General features: G+C 29.0%; 3 protein-coding genes across 9 annotated transcripts; 1 reads left to right on the top strand and 2 right to left on the bottom strand.

Annotated features, from left to right (window-relative positions):
• Positions 1–115: 115 nt before the first annotated feature.
• On the top strand, positions 116–7,772 carry LOC123265338 (tectonin beta-propeller repeat-containing protein). 4 transcript variants are annotated; one of them, XM_044729036.1, is made up of 8 exons: positions 116–293; positions 361–602; positions 1,263–1,445; positions 1,527–2,177; positions 3,061–3,797; positions 4,541–4,672; positions 4,734–6,795; positions 7,623–7,772. In XM_044729036.1, exons 2-8 carry the CDS (start codon positions 378–380, stop codon positions 7,674–7,676), a joined length of 4,044 nt encoding a protein of 1,347 aa, XP_044584971.1. In that variant the 5' UTR covers positions 116–293; positions 361–377; the 3' UTR covers positions 7,677–7,772. The 4 variants fall into 4 exon arrangements, with proteins under 4 accessions (XP_044584971.1, XP_044584974.1, XP_044584973.1 ...); XM_044729039.1 differs by having other exon boundaries at positions 373–602; XM_044729038.1 differs by lacking the exon at positions 116–293 and having other exon boundaries at positions 311–602.
• A 234-nt stretch (positions 7,773–8,006) lies between these two features.
• On the bottom strand, positions 8,007–12,572 carry LOC123265342 (cationic amino acid transporter 2-like). 3 transcript variants are annotated; one of them, XM_044729048.1, is made up of 10 exons: positions 12,555–12,572; positions 10,402–10,684; positions 10,084–10,212; positions 9,757–10,017; positions 9,392–9,675; positions 9,079–9,316; positions 8,750–9,013; positions 8,514–8,680; positions 8,334–8,442; positions 8,007–8,269 (listed from the first exon to the last, which is right to left on the bottom strand). In XM_044729048.1, the coding sequence occupies exons 2-10, from the start codon at positions 10,628–10,630 to the stop codon at positions 8,181–8,183; spliced, it is 1,770 nt and encodes a 589-aa protein (XP_044584983.1). In that variant the 5' UTR covers positions 10,631–10,684; positions 12,555–12,572; the 3' UTR covers positions 8,007–8,180. The 3 variants fall into 3 exon arrangements, with proteins under 3 accessions (XP_044584983.1, XP_044584981.1, XP_044584982.1); XM_044729046.1 differs by lacking the exon at positions 12,555–12,572 and adding an exon at positions 11,233–11,282; XM_044729047.1 differs by lacking the exon at positions 12,555–12,572 and adding an exon at positions 10,762–10,846.
• Positions 11,646–15,936, bottom strand: LOC123265340 (cationic amino acid transporter 3-like). Of its 2 annotated transcripts, XM_044729044.1 has the most exons (10): positions 15,365–15,935; positions 14,971–15,099; positions 14,618–14,878; positions 14,036–14,319; positions 13,540–13,777; positions 13,223–13,474; positions 12,980–13,146; positions 12,724–12,832; positions 12,555–12,664; positions 11,646–11,749 (listed from the first exon to the last, which is right to left on the bottom strand). In XM_044729044.1, the coding sequence occupies exons 1-9, from the start codon at positions 15,594–15,596 to the stop codon at positions 12,555–12,557; spliced, it is 1,782 nt and encodes a 593-aa protein (XP_044584979.1). In that variant the 5' UTR covers positions 15,597–15,935; the 3' UTR covers positions 11,646–11,749. The 2 variants fall into 2 exon arrangements, with proteins under 2 accessions (XP_044584979.1, XP_044584980.1); XM_044729045.1 differs by lacking the exon at positions 11,646–11,749 and having other exon boundaries at positions 12,551–12,664; positions 15,365–15,936.
• Positions 15,937–16,963: the final 1,027 nt, after the last annotated feature.

Below are 16,963 nucleotides of genomic sequence, written 5' to 3' on the forward strand. Positions count from 1 at the left end.
AAATAACCTTGAGACTTTATTATCGACTGATGATAACTGCAGAAAAAGTGGAGCAAATATAAAAAGAGCGCCACCCCAAACTTTTTGCACAATTGTCACACCACTGAACTGTTATCATTATCGCTATTATTACTCATATTGATATTGATTGTTATTATTCTAATATGGGGTTGTTTTGTTCAAGACTTTGACAGTTATTTTAATAAAATAAAAGTTAAAAGTGCTGAAGAATAATTTGTTATAAAAAATTTAAACAATTCACTTGATGTTCTAAAAATTTATTGAAAACCGAGGTAAATTTTTTAGCACTAAAAATAATTATGAAAAATTAATAAAGTAATTTTTTATAACAATTGTTAGTTTATTCTTCAGCAAAAATGCCAAGTACGTATCTTTATGCAATAAATAATGAGGGGCGAGTGTTTGGATTATCAACTTCTGGTCAAATGTGGCGAGAATTTACATATCTTGGTTTAGAATTTAAAAGACTGTCAGCAGTTCCACATTTTATGTGGGCGATTGGTGGAGATCGTCAAGTTTACGTCCATGTTCATGGTTTAGATATTCCAATTAGAATAAAAGAAGAAACTTATGAGAATGAGGTACGTATTTAATAAATAAAATATTAATTAAAAAAAATTTATTACCAGTAAATATTTAATTAAATGATACTGAAATTAACAGACAGCTGTCAATTTTTTGAATTTTTTTAATACATCAATTATAAAAAAAATACTTACAATTTTTTTTTTAATTTCTACAAGTGAAATTTCTATGACATTAAAGTTAGCTGTCACCTGACCAATTTTTAATTTTATTTAATAATTAAATTAATTATAAAAAATTGCATTTTTTATTTTTTAAAATTTCTAGATGTTAATTTTATCTTCTTATTTTTTTTTTTGTCATAATTTATTTGTTAAAAAAAGTCCTAAAAATTATCAAATATCTGCTAAATTAATTTTCATGATATTTCTTTGCTAAATTATGACATTAAAATTAGCAGTCACTTGACAATTTTTTAATTTTATTTAACAAAAAAATTTGTTCCGAAAAATTATTGTTAAAAAATTGAATTTGTAATATTTAAAAATTTTTAAATGTCAATTTTTTTTGCTGTAATTTATTTGTTAAGAAAATTATCAAATATCTAAATTAATTTTCATTAATTTCACTGTAATTAAATTGGAATAAAAATCTAAAAAATTGTTAAGTTAACTGTCTGTAAAATTCAGTATCAATAAATAAATAAAAAATTTCAGCGATGGCTACCACTGGAAGGTTTCAGCGGCCGTTTGTTGCCGACAGATAGATATAACTTTTCAAATGCCGATGGATCAGTCGACAGATCTCGGGATAAAGTAAAGCTTCCATCAATGGCATGGCAATGGGAAGGAGATTGGCACATTGAAACCACCTTAGACGGTCAGCCTCTAGATCACGACGTTAGTAATGGTATTTCGTATAAGTGATTGGTATGGAAAATTAGAAAAAAAACTAAATTTGAGTTTAATAATTATCTACAGGGCTGGACGTATGCCGTTGATTTCCCAGCGAGCTATTCAACAAAGAAGCAATGGAAATCTTGTGTAAGAAGACGGAAATGGGTGAGATATCGGCGGTACAGTGCCATGAATTCTTGGTGCGCTATAGCACCACTCCACAAAGACCCGACAAAAGAACCCTTTATTGACGTGGCTGTCGGTGGCACCCAAATACCAGGTGGTAGTCTGGGAAGCCTGATAGTTTGGGCTGTTACAGCTCATGGAAGAGTTATGTTTCGCGTTGGGGTGAGTTCAACGTCTCCTGAAGGACAGCGTTGGAGTGTAATTAAATTGTCTAGCGGTCAAGAAGTGTCTCAAGTCAGTGTTGGAGTAACAGGATTAGGTTGGGGTGTACTTACTGACGGGAAAGCTTTAGTGAGAACTGGTGTTACAAGAGAAAATCCTATGGGGGAAGATTGGAGCCTGGTAGAGCCACCGCAAAAGGATCTACGATTGACCCAAGTCAGTGTAGGCTGTGATGCTGTCTGGGCTGTTACACATGATGGAAGTGTGTGGTTTAGAAAAGGTATTAAAGGAGATATGGCTGGGATGTGCGAACAGTTAGCTACAGGCACTGGATGGGTTGAAATGGGCAGCAAAATGGCTTTAGTTTCAGTCTCTCCTAATGACCAGGTTTATAATCAATAATTAATATTTTCATTATCTCTATTTAATTATATTATGATATTAAAGTTAGCAGTCCCTTAAGAATTTTTTTATTTTATTTAATAAAAAAAATTGTTCCAAAAAATTATTTTTAAAAAATTGCCATAATTTACTTATTACAAAAATTCTTGAAATTATATATATATTATTAAGAGAATATCCAAAATTTTATGTCTAGATACATAATTAAGAAATGACCTTGTATCTTGTGAACTATTGACATTTTTAAAGATATAAGCTCATCCCGATGTTACACTCATCAAGACCTTTCATTTGAGTACCCACATCAATTTTTCATATATTTATATATTTATATATATATGTATATATGAAAAATATATCAAAAATGCATGTGGGTACTCAAATGAAAGCTCTTAATTTAATGAGTGTAACATCGGGATGAGCTTATATATTTAAAAACGTCAAAAGTTAAGGAAGTACAATGAAATTTAACAAAAATCATTATTTAATAAAGCAAAATTTTATTTATTTATAATTCACAAGTCACGGTAGTCTCACATAGTGACTGCAAGGTTGCTAGTCAAGATAAAAAATTTTTATGACCAATTTTATGAATGAAAATTAATTTAACAGATATTGATTACTTTTGTAACAAATAAATTATGGCAAGAAAAAATTAAAATTTAAAAATTGAAAATGCAATTTAAAAAAAATTTTTTTCAATAAATAAATTTGTTTTGAAAAATTATTTTTAAAAAATTTCATTTTTTATTTTTTTAAATTTCTACATGTCAATTTTTTTTTGCCAAAATTTATTTGTTATAAAATTCTTAAAATAATTAAACATATACTAAATTAATTTTGATAAACTAACAATAATTTTTTTCAGGTATGGGCAATAGGATATGACGACAGATGTCTTTACTACAGAGCTGGAATAACCCACTCAGAATTAACTGGCAAAAAATGGAGAACTCTGAATGCTCCTTTGCAATTAAGCAGAGCGAGTAGTAGTGCCAGTTTGTCCTCAAACAATCGTCATAGCATGTGTGGAACTCCACAACAGCAACGTCATCAAAGTTGGAGCTCATTAAACAGGCCTCAGAGCACAGGAGAAGGCACTGCTCTCATTCGCGACTGGGAAGAGCAATCTCGATCTGCTCCAACTCCTACATCTCTAAAATTATGGCAAAAAAATGAAGCTAACGGGTCCAACGGAGGAATTTCTCAGCAAACTTCTTTCCAAGAAATGTTCAATGCTGACGAAAAAAATCGGTCCGCTAGTTCTGTTAGTTCTGAAATGGATTCTGCTGCCAATATTACAATTTCTAATGAGTCTCTGTCGCACAGCGGAGAATCGACTGTTGTTTCGGGTAAAGGAATGAGTAGTACAGTAAAAGTCAACCCAGCTGCCTGGAGTCCAGTACACTCTGTTGGGTCTATGGTGGGCGTTGAAGCACATCCTGAAACAGATGGTAGTGTTTTTGATCCTGATTGGACTGGCGAGTCTGGAGTTTATGGAGAAGACGAAAGTACTGCTGCTGTTTATTGGGCTGAATGCGATGTTCTTTGGTGTAAAGTTGAAGCTGGCGCTTGTTTTATCGATCCTACTAATCCACCTAAATGGTAATTTAGTTTTTATAAATTTATTAAAAAAATAAAAAATTATCTATATTATTAAGAGAATAAGAAAAATTTTGTGTCCAGGATAGTCATGTTCTCTATCTCTAGATACATAATTAAGAAATGACCTTGTATCTTGTGAACTATTGACATTTTTAAAGATATAAGCTCATCTCGACATTACACTCATCGAGACCTTTCATTTGAATACCCACATCAATTTTTTCATATATTTATATATTTATATATATTATATATGTGTATATATGAAAAATATATCAAAAATGTATGTGGGTACTCAAATGAAAGCTTTTGATGGGTATAACATCGGGACGAGCTTATACCTTTAAAAATGTCAATCGTTAAAAAATTATCTTGTATCTTGTGAAATATTGACATTTTTAAAGAGATAAGCTCATCCCGATGTTACACTCATCGAGACCTTTTATTTGAGTACCCACATCAATTTTTTTGTATATTTATATATTTATATATATTATATATATGTATATATGAAAGATATATCAAAAATGTATGTGGGTACTCAAATGAAAGCTCTTGATGAGTGTAACATCAAAATGAGCTTATATCTTTAAAAGCATCAATAGTTAAGAAAGTACAGTGCAATTTAACAGAAGTCATTGTTTAATAAATCAAAATTTTATTTATTTATAGTTTATAAGTCACGGCAGTCACATAGTGACTGCAAGGTTGCTAGTATTTAATAATTATTGTAAATTTAACAGGATTGCTGACAATTATGCTTCTAATCATGGAGAAACAGCTGAACCCTGGCGGATTTACATTCTTGAAGAATTAAAAAATAGAATAAAAGACATTAATTTCGATATTTCATCCTGTGAAAAAGCAATTGAAAGGTAAATATTATCCTTATAATTAAAAAAAATTTATAATATAAAATAATTTATCTTATTTAAGATCCTCTTGGGTAAAAAACGGAGATGCCAAATGTAAATTAAAAGGAAGTAACACTTACGAAGACTGTGTCATAGAACTAGAATGGATAAGCAGCGACGGTGGTTCCCTAGACTGCGGCACTCTAACAGTATTAAACGCCGACGGTGCAACAACAGTGATGCAATTTCCCGTAACCGAAATAGTATGCGTAGTTTGTTGCAGCGAGCCCTCTTGCCCCCGCTTAGCGATTCACACACCTCGACTGCCCAAATCAAAAGTATTAAGACTCCAATTTTCAAGTGACACCGAGCTAGAAGACTGGATGAGCCACATAACATCAGTAACATGTAAAACCAACAACGTTTACGGCCGACCCGGTTCCAAATCAATCTGGTCCACCACAGCTCTTGGCGATGTTTTCGTCTACGACCCCGTAATCGCCGAAGCGAATCAACTGGTTGATGAAACTTACACCCAGGAGCTAGATGTCTCCGGCAAAGAGTTACCATTTGAAAGCATCCTACACAACGGATTCAGTCCCGGTCATTCATTGCACATTTCCGTTTGTGTTCATGACGATGCTGATAGACTAGCATTTAATTTAGTCTGCCACATGACAACAGCAATGAAGCACAAACCTTCGAATGATTCTCACGACATAGCATTCCACTTCAACCCAAGATTAAAAGAAAATTTAATAATAAGAAACACGTACCAAAACGGGCAGTGGGATGATGAAGAAAGAGCAGGGGGCAGTCCTTTAAAACCAGGGACTGATTTTTCATTAAAAATAATTTGCGAACCCAGAGGATACCGCATATTTATCGACGACAAAGAGTTTACTTTTTTTAGTCACCGAATTCCACCGGAAAATATTACTCACTTGCGAATAAAAGGACTTATTACGCTCCACTCAGTGCTGTATAAATCACCCTGGGTGATAATAGAGCCTACGGCGATGTTCTGGAGACAAATGGGCGGACATTTGAAGAAAGTCGAGACTTGCAGTGCGGGAATTACTTGGGGAATTGGTTACGACAACACAGCTTGGGTCTATACTGGTGGTTGGGGTGGAAGCTTTCTTAAAGGACTGGGTACTAGCAACGCGGACATAAATTCAATGAGTGATACTCATAATTATTATGTGTATGAAAACCAAAGGTGGAACCCAGTGACTGGGTACACTTCTCACGGCTTGCCGACTGACCGGTACATGTGGAGCGATGTTACAGGTCGTCACAAACGGACTAGAGAACATACCAAAGTACTGTCGATGCACTGGAGATGGGTATCCGACTGGATAATAGACTTCCACACACCTGGAGGAGTAGATCGTGACGGCTGGCAGTACGCTACAGACTTTCCGTCGCAGTATCACGGAAAAAAAAATTTTACTGACTATGTCAGGCGACGGAGGTGGTTTAGAAGGTGTCTGTTGACCACCAGTGGACCTTGGAAGGAGCTTGGGAATACTAAGATAATAGATGTTTCGTTGTATTCGCAGAATAATGGGCCGGATGCTCCTGTTGAGGTCTGGGCAGTTGCTGCGAATGGTGAGGCTCTTTATCGGAGAGGAGTTTCTGAGTCTTGTCCTATGGGAGTCTCTTGGGAGCACATTCCCAGTGATCAGGCTTTGATTGGTATCTCTTGTGGGCCGTTGGGTCAAGTATGGGCTGTGGGGAAAAATGGATCTTCGTATTGGAGATTTGGGATCACGAATTCTAAACTTATTGGGGAGGTGTGGACTAATGTGGAACCACCGTCGGGAGCTCAGTTGAAGCAGATTTCGGTGGGGAAAAATGTCGTTTGGGCTTTGGATACTTCCGGACGGCTTTCAGTGCGTCGGGAAATTCAACCTAAGGTTTTTCCGGAAGGAACTCACTGGCAAACTTTGCCTGCTATGCCCAATGATCCGATTCATATTGATCTAAGTGTTGTTACTGCTAAACAGGGCTTTCGGCATGTTTCTGTTTGTAGAGAGTCGGGACAAGTATGGGCTGTTTCAGGCGCTGGGATTGTTTGTCGGAGGATTGGAGTTACTAATGATAATCCTGCTGGGACTGGATGGGTTACTGGCATTGGGGTAAGTTTGTTTTATTATTTATAAACGGATTTTTTAAGTGAAATTTAGGCTGCATTCCAAAATGCGCTATCTCTAGATACATGATAAAGAAATGACCTTGTATCTTGTGAACTGTTGACATTTTTAAAGATATAAGATCATCCCGATGTTACACTCATTGAGAGCTTTTATTTGAGTACCCACATCAATTTTTCATATATTTCATATATTTATATATATATTATATATATATATATATATATATATATATATATATATATATATATATATGAAAAATATATCAAAAATGCATGTGGGTACTCAAATGAAAGCTCTTGATGAGTATATCATCGGGATGAGCTTATATCTTTAAAAACGTCAATAGTTAAGAAAGGACAGTGCAATTTTATAAATATCTTATGAACTATTGACATTTTTAAAGATATAAGCTCATCTCGGTGTTACACTTATCAAGAGCTTTCATTTGAGTACCCACATCAATTTTTCATATATTTCTTATATTTATATATTTGATATATATATATGTATATATGAAAAATAAGTCAAAAATGCACGTGGGTACTCAAATGAAAGCTCTTGATGAGTGTAACATCAAGATGAGCTTATATCTTTAAAAATTTTAATGGTTAAGAAAGTACAGTGCAATTTAATAAGATATTTAAATAAATTTCATGAAAATTTAACTATTGAATTTTTCGTTGTCGTAAAATTAAAAAAAAAAATATTTTTCGTTAAGAATTCTGTAGCCAATTCGTAATAAGATATTTTAAAAAATTTATTTACTTCTTCTGGCCAAAGAATAACACTATATAAATTTATTTTTACAGGCTAACTGGCAGCACATAAGTCTCGGTGGTTTTCCTGGTAGTAAGAAATTATAAACCTTTACTTTAAAGTATTTTATTTAAAAAAAACAACGAGTCTGAGGTATAATAATAATCGTTTACACAATTGTTTTAAAAAAATTTTGGGCCTACCTTAGATACTAGTCATATTTAAGTTTTATTTTAAAATCATAATAATTACTTATTTGCCATTAAAATTAATTTATTACAACTCATTAGGAGTAAAAATAATTATATCGCTAGTTTTTATCTCATACATTCCTTATATAAAAGGCTTACAAGTTTTTTTTTTTTGTAAAATAAGTCATTTTAATTATTACTATTATCACTATTAATTTTATTATCGATAAAAATTTATGTTTCAATGGATTATTTTTATACTGTCACTGCTAAAATAAAACCAATTATAAATATTATAATCTGAAATTTATTAGATACATATTAATACTTAATGTAATATATTTACAAAATATTAATTAAAAAGTCATTCAATGATATTAATGAAAACGTAAAAGAGTTATAAAATAACTTAGAAATATTTTATTGCAATGGAGTGTCGAGAAGTCGTGCGATATTTTTTTGACCTTGTAAACTATGTTTAATTCCATAGAAAAAGTAGATACAAAAACCTAGACAACATTAATAAAAATTACTTGAATTTTTTATAACTATAAAAATAAAAAATATAATTACCGATAACCATCCATACAGCAAACCTAATCCATGTAAAAACGTCTAATTGAAGCATTAAAAATAAATTTATGAATATACTAAGACAAGGCGCGAATGGAACCAGCGGTACCTAAAAAAAATTAAAAATTATTTATTAAAAAAAAAATTTATTTAAAAATTTATTAATTAAAAACAAATTACCTTAAAAGCGAGTTTTATTGGATCAATAGGTTGTCTACTAATAGCAAACACAGTAACAACAATAATTATACTTATAACAATTAAAACAACGTAAAGGAAAATATTAATTGCACTATCATCAAAGTGTACTGAATTAAGAATTAAACCAAACATAAATGCTGCTGAGGCTGTATTAAAATAAAAAATAAATAAAAAAAATAATTTAAAAAAAATAATATTAAATATTTTTATATTACCAAAAACAACAATTCCCCAGCTGGCAATCTCACTAGAAAAATCGCTGGTAACTGTTTGATTGTCAACGTTAAAAATTTGTTTGAAATATTCAAGAGGAGTTGGACGTTGTTCGGATATCGAATTTGTAGATATCTTGACACCTTGTGTTGTTTTTTGATACCTGAGAACAAGGACGGAAATAGCGACTATGGTGTACGCTAAGAGAGTACCGATTGACATCATGTCGATCAATTGTTCCAAGTCGAACATAAGAGTCATGAGACCTAAAATAAGATAAAAAATATTTTATAAATAAAAAATTGTTGGTTTAATATTTTTAGCTACAAACCTATAAAAACTCCAGAAACTAAAGTTCCACAAATTGGAGTGCGAGTTTTGTCGTGAATTTTTGAAAGAAACTTAAACATCACACCGTCACTTGCCATGGCGTAAAGAATTCTTGGAAGTGGAAACATCGAGCCTAGAAGATTAGTGCAGAGAGCTGAAACAGCTCCGAGATTCACGATCCACTTTATTGATGACCAACCAATTTGTTGGAATGCATAAGGAAGTGGTGCTTCTGTATCCTGGATTTTATTAATATTTGTTTGGATTAATATTTAATTTATTAAATGTGATTGAAGAAAGTGGTGTTTAGTTACCTGTAAGTAGTAGGGCCACATCATTGTAAGAACAGTAGAAATGGAGAAATACGCTGCAAAAATAACAGCAAGAGAGATCACTATTGCAAGTGGAATTGTTTTTTGTGGATTTTTGGCTTCTTCGCCCGTTGCAGCAACAGCGTCAAAACCAACAAATCCATAAAAACACTTGGCTGCTCCAATCATTACTCCACTTATTCCAAAAGGCATAAATCCACCTGTTCCAGCATTTTTAAATTCGGGAGGAATTGTTGAAGGGTCGATATTCCAATTTGCTGGATTAGCTGTCAAAATTATTTAATTAATTACAAGTCAATTATTTAATTAATTATTTAATTTATAGATAATAATTAAAATTTATCTACCTTTTATTGAACCCGCAACAATGACGACTAAAACTGTCGTCAAATTTACAGCTGTAAATCCCATATTAAGATACGAAGATTCCTGTGCGCCTATACATAGAAGCACAGAGAGAAGCATGACGACGGAAAAGGCAAAAAAGTCTGGATATTTTGAGAGAAATGACACATTTATTGGCATGACTGATTGAAAATAAATCTTCATTTGATTATCAATCAAGGAATCAACGTAATTGCTCAGCCCTCGAGCTACACTTGCGGTCGCTTTAATGAAAAATAACATTAATTGATAAAAAATAAAAATACTTAATTTTATTCTGAAACACTTACCGATTACATACTCGAGGATGAGATTCCACCCGATTACAAAAGCTACAAATTCGCCGATTGTTACATAGCTGTAAACGTAAGCCGAGCCTGCCTTGGGGACACGTGAAGCAAATTCGGCATAGCACATTCCTAAATTTATAATTAAAAGTAATTTAGCTGACATTTAAAAATTTTTAGAAATTTTTTATTGAAAAAAATTAAGTGCAACTTTTTTCTTAATTTTTATTGATTAAAAAATTAAAAAATAGTCCAATGTCTGCTAATTTTAGGATAAAAAATAAAAATGAAGACTATTATAATTTTATTTGAATTGTTTACCTGAGAGAGCTGACGCAATAGCGGCAATAAGAAACGAAACACAAACAGCGGGGCCAGCAGTTGCTTTGGCAACGCTTCCGGCAAGGACATAAACTCCCAATCCCAAAGTAGCGCCGACTCCTAGTGCTGTGAGATCAAACAAGCCCAGGACTCTTGCTAATTTACCTTTGCCCTCTAAATCCCTGTCGATTCTCTTCCTGGTCAGTGCTTTCCACAATTTCGTTGACATCTTGCGTAATTTAAAGCACTTTTAATATTTATAACAATATCTTCTTGTTTTAGCCTAGGCATGAAGAAATAATAAAATAAATAAAATATTTTGTTAAAAATCACTTAATTAATATAAATTAAAATTTTAACATTTAAATAGCCAACTAAAATTGAACAATCAGACTAAATTAGCGTGATGCCAATTGTCTCAATTGATTCTCGATTACCCTGTTCATTTGAGAGAATGACATTAGTTACGTTGACCGTTTAGGATCTTCTGCGCTTGCGTCCCACCAAATAACGTTTGAATATAATATTTAGCAACAGCTTTTAATGCAAATTGCATAATGTAACAAGCGTTTTAATAACATATACTACCAATTTTATAAATAAACACCAAGTCAATCAGTTCTGGCTTTTATTTAATTATTTAAAATCTATATTTTATCTACAATTATTTGGTAAGACAAAAATATATTAAATAATTTTATTTAAACATTTTTTTAATATTTATTTCTTCTCATTTCTTAGAAAATAAATAAAAAAAAAAAAAATTTATAGTTTATTTTTAAACACTAAATTTATTAATAAAATAATTAAAATTAAATCTTTTATACTTACACGTACTATTTCTTCGCGTAATTTTTAATCATGTGTTAAATTACTTAAAATTTTAACAACAATAATTTCTATTGAAATAATTTTTATTTTAAAAAATTAAAATAAAATATTCTTATAAATTTTATTATAAATAAATTTTTTATTTAAATTATTGATTAATTTACTTAAAATAATAATTTGTAAATATTTTAATACTGAAAAAGGAACTTGTAAAATATTTTATTTTATTTTTTTTAAGACTATTAATTAAAAATTAAAATTTTAATAACTTTTAGAATAACAATTTTTTTTTATTTTAACACTGGTGGCTTCAACTTCAATATAAAGAATGAAAAGTCTTTGTATGACACAAAAAAATGTTCGTTAGTCAGTTAAACACAAGATTATTATTTATTTGCTGACGTATTTTGGATATGCTTACAATCATCTTTAGTCTCACATTTATTACTCTTATCTTAACTATCGTCACGTATTGAATTATGTTTTTTTTTTATATTTTTCTTTTATAGTCCTGCCCCTGAAACGTTATTTGATAAGTTAAATAAAATGAATAAATTTCGCTTTTAAAATTAGTTAATGTGATAAGCAATCGAGCACTCAACGATTTAGTAAGACTAATGAATTCTTAAGAAGAAATAAATTAAAAGCCTTTTTATAAATAGGAGATTAAAATTACGATAAGTTATAATTTATTTATCGTTAACCAAATAACTATTTTAATTCAAACAAAAATATCTAATTAGATCATCAGAAATTAGTTTGTATACTTGAGCGCAGTATAAAAGGAATGAGGAAAAAAATATTTTACAAGTACTAGATTATCCTTTTACAGTATGAAAAGATTTGCATATTATTATTATTTTATGTAAATTAAAAATTAAATTGTAATAAAATTTACAGTATTCCATTTTTATTTTTTGCAAAGAAATAAAATAAAATTTATTTTAATAAAAAATATTATTAAAATTTTAAGGAAGAAATAAAGTGTAATATATTTTTTATCAACGCAATTGAACACGTGATTTAAAGTTACGCCAAAAAATATTACGTGTAAGTATAAAGGATATAATTGCAATTATTTTATTAATAAATTTAGTTTAAAAATAAAATATCAATTTTTTTTTTTCTAAGAAAATTAGATAAATCATACAAAGGTATAAATACTAAAAAAATCAGGATAATATTTAAATATGAATGATTATGTATAAATATTTAAATTATTAAAAAAGTTAAAAGATCAAAAGAAATATTTGTATTATATTATTATAAATTGAATTTTTAATTCTTACATACAAAAATAAAACAGAAGTCTTAATAATTACTTAAAATGGAGTATTTATAGTCGCTAAAGTATTATTATGATAATTTTTTTGATTATCTTTGCTGCGTTGAACGCTGTGACGAATTCCATAAAAAAAGTAAATGCAAAATCCTGAAAAAATAATTATTTTTATTAGTACTATTATTAAAAAATTATTTTTAATTTTTTACCTAAAATTAACCATATTATTAATCTGAGCCAAGTAAAAATATCCAGCTGAATCATGAGAAAAATATTTACAAATATACTGCAGCAAGGTATGAAAGGGACCAGTGGAACCTAAAAAAAAAATTTATTTAAAAAAGAAGAAATAGAAGACAAAAAATTCAATTTTTTTATTTTATAAATTTTTTTAGGTCAATTTTTTTTGCAGTAATTTATTTCTCAAAAAATTATCAAATATCTGGTACTTAAATTTTAATTTACCTTAAAACTGAGTCTCGCTGAATTAACAGGTTGTCTTCCGATGGCAGTAACAGTGAGAACAATCATGACAACAATAGTAGTTAAAAAAATAAAACCTAATAAATTTTTGGCATCGTTGTGAAGCTCTACATGATAGCTAGTCACCCCGAAAATAAATACCAGAATCGCTGCATAAATAGTTAAATAGAATTAAAAGTAAGTACAAGTTTTATATTAGTTAAAAAAAAAAAAAAAATACTTTACAAAATAAAACAACCCCCCAAGTTGCAATTTTACTGGTATCTTCAGTAGCGACTTTCTTGTTGTTGATGTTGAATATTTTTTTATAAAAATTAGAATCATCTTGACTGATATTGATATTAGATTCTTCAGTGTTAACAGTTTTTTGATACCGCAAGATAATAACACATATTGAAACCATGGTATAAGCTAAGAGTGTACCAACCGACAGCATGTCCATAAGCTGGCTTAAATTAAATATCAGGGAAATAAAACCTTGAAAAAAATAAAAAAATATTATTGTAATTTAATTTTAGTCTTTGATGGTTAGTAACGTTTACCTGAAAATAATCCAGAGCATAAAATGCTTATTGCTGGAGTTTTAGTTTTTTTATTGACATTACTCAAAAACTTGAAAATAATCCCATCGCTGCCCATTGCGTATAAAATTCTTGGTAAAGAAAATAATCCACCGAATAAACAGGTACAAAATGCGAATATAGCACCGATATTTACTATCCATAAAATTACAGGCCAGTTTAATTGCTTAAATACGTATGGGAACGGAGTTTCTGGGTTCTAAGTTCAGTAAAAAATATTATTTTAGTTCTAATTTAATAAATCAAAAAAAAAACTCTAATTTTATTATAAATTGAGACACTGACAATTTTTATAAATTTTTTAACTAATAAATTATAGCAAGGAAAATTTATTTTAAAAATTACATCTTAAGAAGCTAAGTGCAATTTTTTATAAATAATTTTCTAGTTCATTTTGGAAGAAAATAAAAAAATTGTCAAGTGTTTGGATATTTAGAAGTGATTAATTGTAAATTACTTGGTCATAGTAAGGCCACATCATAGTTAAAACAACTGAGACTGAAAAGTAAGCTAAACAGCAAATTAAAAGAGAAGTAATAATTGCAAAAGGAATATTTCTTTGGGGATTTTTGGCTTCTTCTCCGGTCGTCGCAATAGCGTCGAATCCAACAAACGCAAAAAAGCATTTTGCTGTAGCGGCCATTACGCCGCTCATTCCAAAAGGCATGAATCCGCCTGCTCCTGGTTTTGTAGCATTAGCAGGAATGTCTTTCGCCTCAAGGTACCAATTATTAACATCAACTATTAAATATTTACAGTTTTATAATTAAGAGAAAAAATTTCTTTTTAAAAATATAGACATTTTTGTGACAAGAAATAAATTTTTTCTGTCAGTGTATTTAAAATAAAAACATTAGACATTTCTTCTTAATAATAATTTTAAATAAACTATTTTATTTCTTCACTGAAGAAATAAAATTGTTTAAAATTTACAACAAATAAAATTCTTGTCACAAAAATGCTCATTTTTAATCATAATATAAACTATAAAAAATAAATTTTATATTAAGTAATTATAAATTAGAAAAAAATTTTTTACCTTTAGTGCAACCTGAAATAATTACAATGCAAATAGTCAACAAATTGGTAATTGTTGCAATGGTATTGAAATAAGATGATTTTTTTACGCCTGTGCATTGTATAATTGAAATGAACATAATCAAGCTGAAGGCGAAAAAATCCGGATAATCCGAGAGGAAAGATATTTTTATCGGCATTGTTGACTGAAAGAATTTCTTCATCGCATCGTCAATAAAGGAATCAATGTAAATACTTAAACTACGAGCTACGCTGGCTGCAACTTGTTAATTTGTAATAATTAGTTACTATTTATATTTATACTGACGAGTTTTTTTTTTTTTTTTTTTTTTTTTTTTAATATATATAACTTACTGATGACGTATTCGAGAACCAACGTCCATCCGATAATAAAAGCAATGATCTCGCCGACTGTGACATAGCTGTAAACATATGCAGATCCTGCTTTTGGAACTCTGGCAGCAAATTCTGCATAGCATAATCCTAAAATAATTTTTTTTTTTTTCAATAAATTAATATTGTTCTGACAAAAAATTAATATTTCTTCAGGGAAGAAATAAAATTTTTTTTTAATTTCAGCAAATAAATAATTTTATTAAAATTAAATTTCTTCTTGACATTTAAAAATTTTTATAACAATTTAATTGATGAAAAAAAATATTTGTTTAAATTCCTATTTATAATTTTTTCTAATTACTACATAAAAAAATTTTTTTATTAAATTTTTTAATAAATTAATTTTTTTTACCTGCAAGAGATGATGCAAGAGCAGCGATTAAAAATGACAAACAAACTGCGGGTCCTGCTACTTCTTTAGCTAAATATCCAGTAAGAACATAAACACCGACCCCCAAAGTCGAGCCAACACCTAATGTAACTAAATTGAACAAACCCAACACTCTTGCAAGTTGTCCCTTTTTGTCATTGTTCTCATCGACTCTTTTTCTTGTCAAGGCTTTGCATAGTTCATTAAATAACATCTTTCATTAAAAAAAAAATTACACTTTGTTCACAAAACAGAAATTACACTTTGAGTAATCCCAAGATACTTGATTTTATTTTTTTGAACGTGAGTATTTATGTAAAAACATTATTCGTTACTTGTAAGAATTATTGAAAAACACTGATGTACCAAGAGCCTGGTCAGATACGTATTGACCCGATCGTAATCATTAAATATCTCATGTCTACATTTAACATTGATAAAATTTTCCTCTATAATATTTTTTTATTGTGGTAATAACTATGGATTGCGTAATTTAATTGATGAAACACTCACAAATATTTTTCCGGTAGAAGAAATAATTACTGTAATCATAGTGACGTTTTAGTATGTCTTCCCATTATTTGTGCGTAAATTATTACAACCCTTTTTTTAATTAATTTATATTGAAAATAATAATGAAGATTAATTAAAATGATAAATTAAAAAAGCAATTAAATTAATTATTGAAGATATATTAAAAAGGCTTCTTGTTAAATATTAAGAATATGTAAAGAAGAAATAGAAAAAAATTTTTATTTTAATTATAAGATCATTATTTTATACATTTTTTTTTATGCTAAAGAAGAAATAATTTTTTTTATTTACTTTGTAAATTAATTTTTTTTTTTTAAGTTTAAAAATTAATTTTTACCAATATTCCTTTTTTAGATAAGTAACAAAGCAGCGACTTTTTATGACTTAGCTTAATCTTAATTTCAGGATTATAAGATTCTGAGGAGTAATTATTATCATTATCATTAATTAAACAACATATTACATAATTCTCCCGCTAGCAAATCTTTATGAACAATTTTAAAGCTTAATCTATATAAAAAAAAAAAAAGTGATTGGGTTTTCAAAACTGATAATTTTTCGGCTGTAAATGATTATATATAAATTTAGTAATTAAAATTTTTATTATCAACAAATATTCTTTGTCTTAAAAGAGGCTAAATTAATTATGTGTCATACAATCGCATCATAAACAGATTAAAAAAATTTTTATTTATATTTTCAGGAAAGTGTACATAAAAATGTGAGATTAAAATAAAATATAATAAATGCATTTTTTTTAATTTAAATATTAAGGAAAGAATGAGGCCTTATAAAATTTCAGAGAAAATAATTTATCATTTTATTCATACTGTAATTAATTATTCTTTTCCTTATTCGTTTTCCTCTATGCTACTGTAATGAGTAATTAATTATTATCAAGGCTTGAGAATAATTGAATTTATAATAGTTGTTATGGTAAATATACCAGATTTTATTGACCATATTTTTGTTTTATTAAACAATAAATTTATGTGAAGATGATCTTAAATTATTGTAAAAATACTAGTTTTTAATTATAAATATTTT

The sequence above is a fragment of the Cotesia glomerata genome, linkage group LG5, assembly GCF_020080835.1.
Source record: "Cotesia glomerata isolate CgM1 linkage group LG5, MPM_Cglom_v2.3, whole genome shotgun sequence".
Classification (NCBI taxonomy): domain Eukaryota; kingdom Metazoa; phylum Arthropoda; class Insecta; order Hymenoptera; family Braconidae; genus Cotesia; species Cotesia glomerata.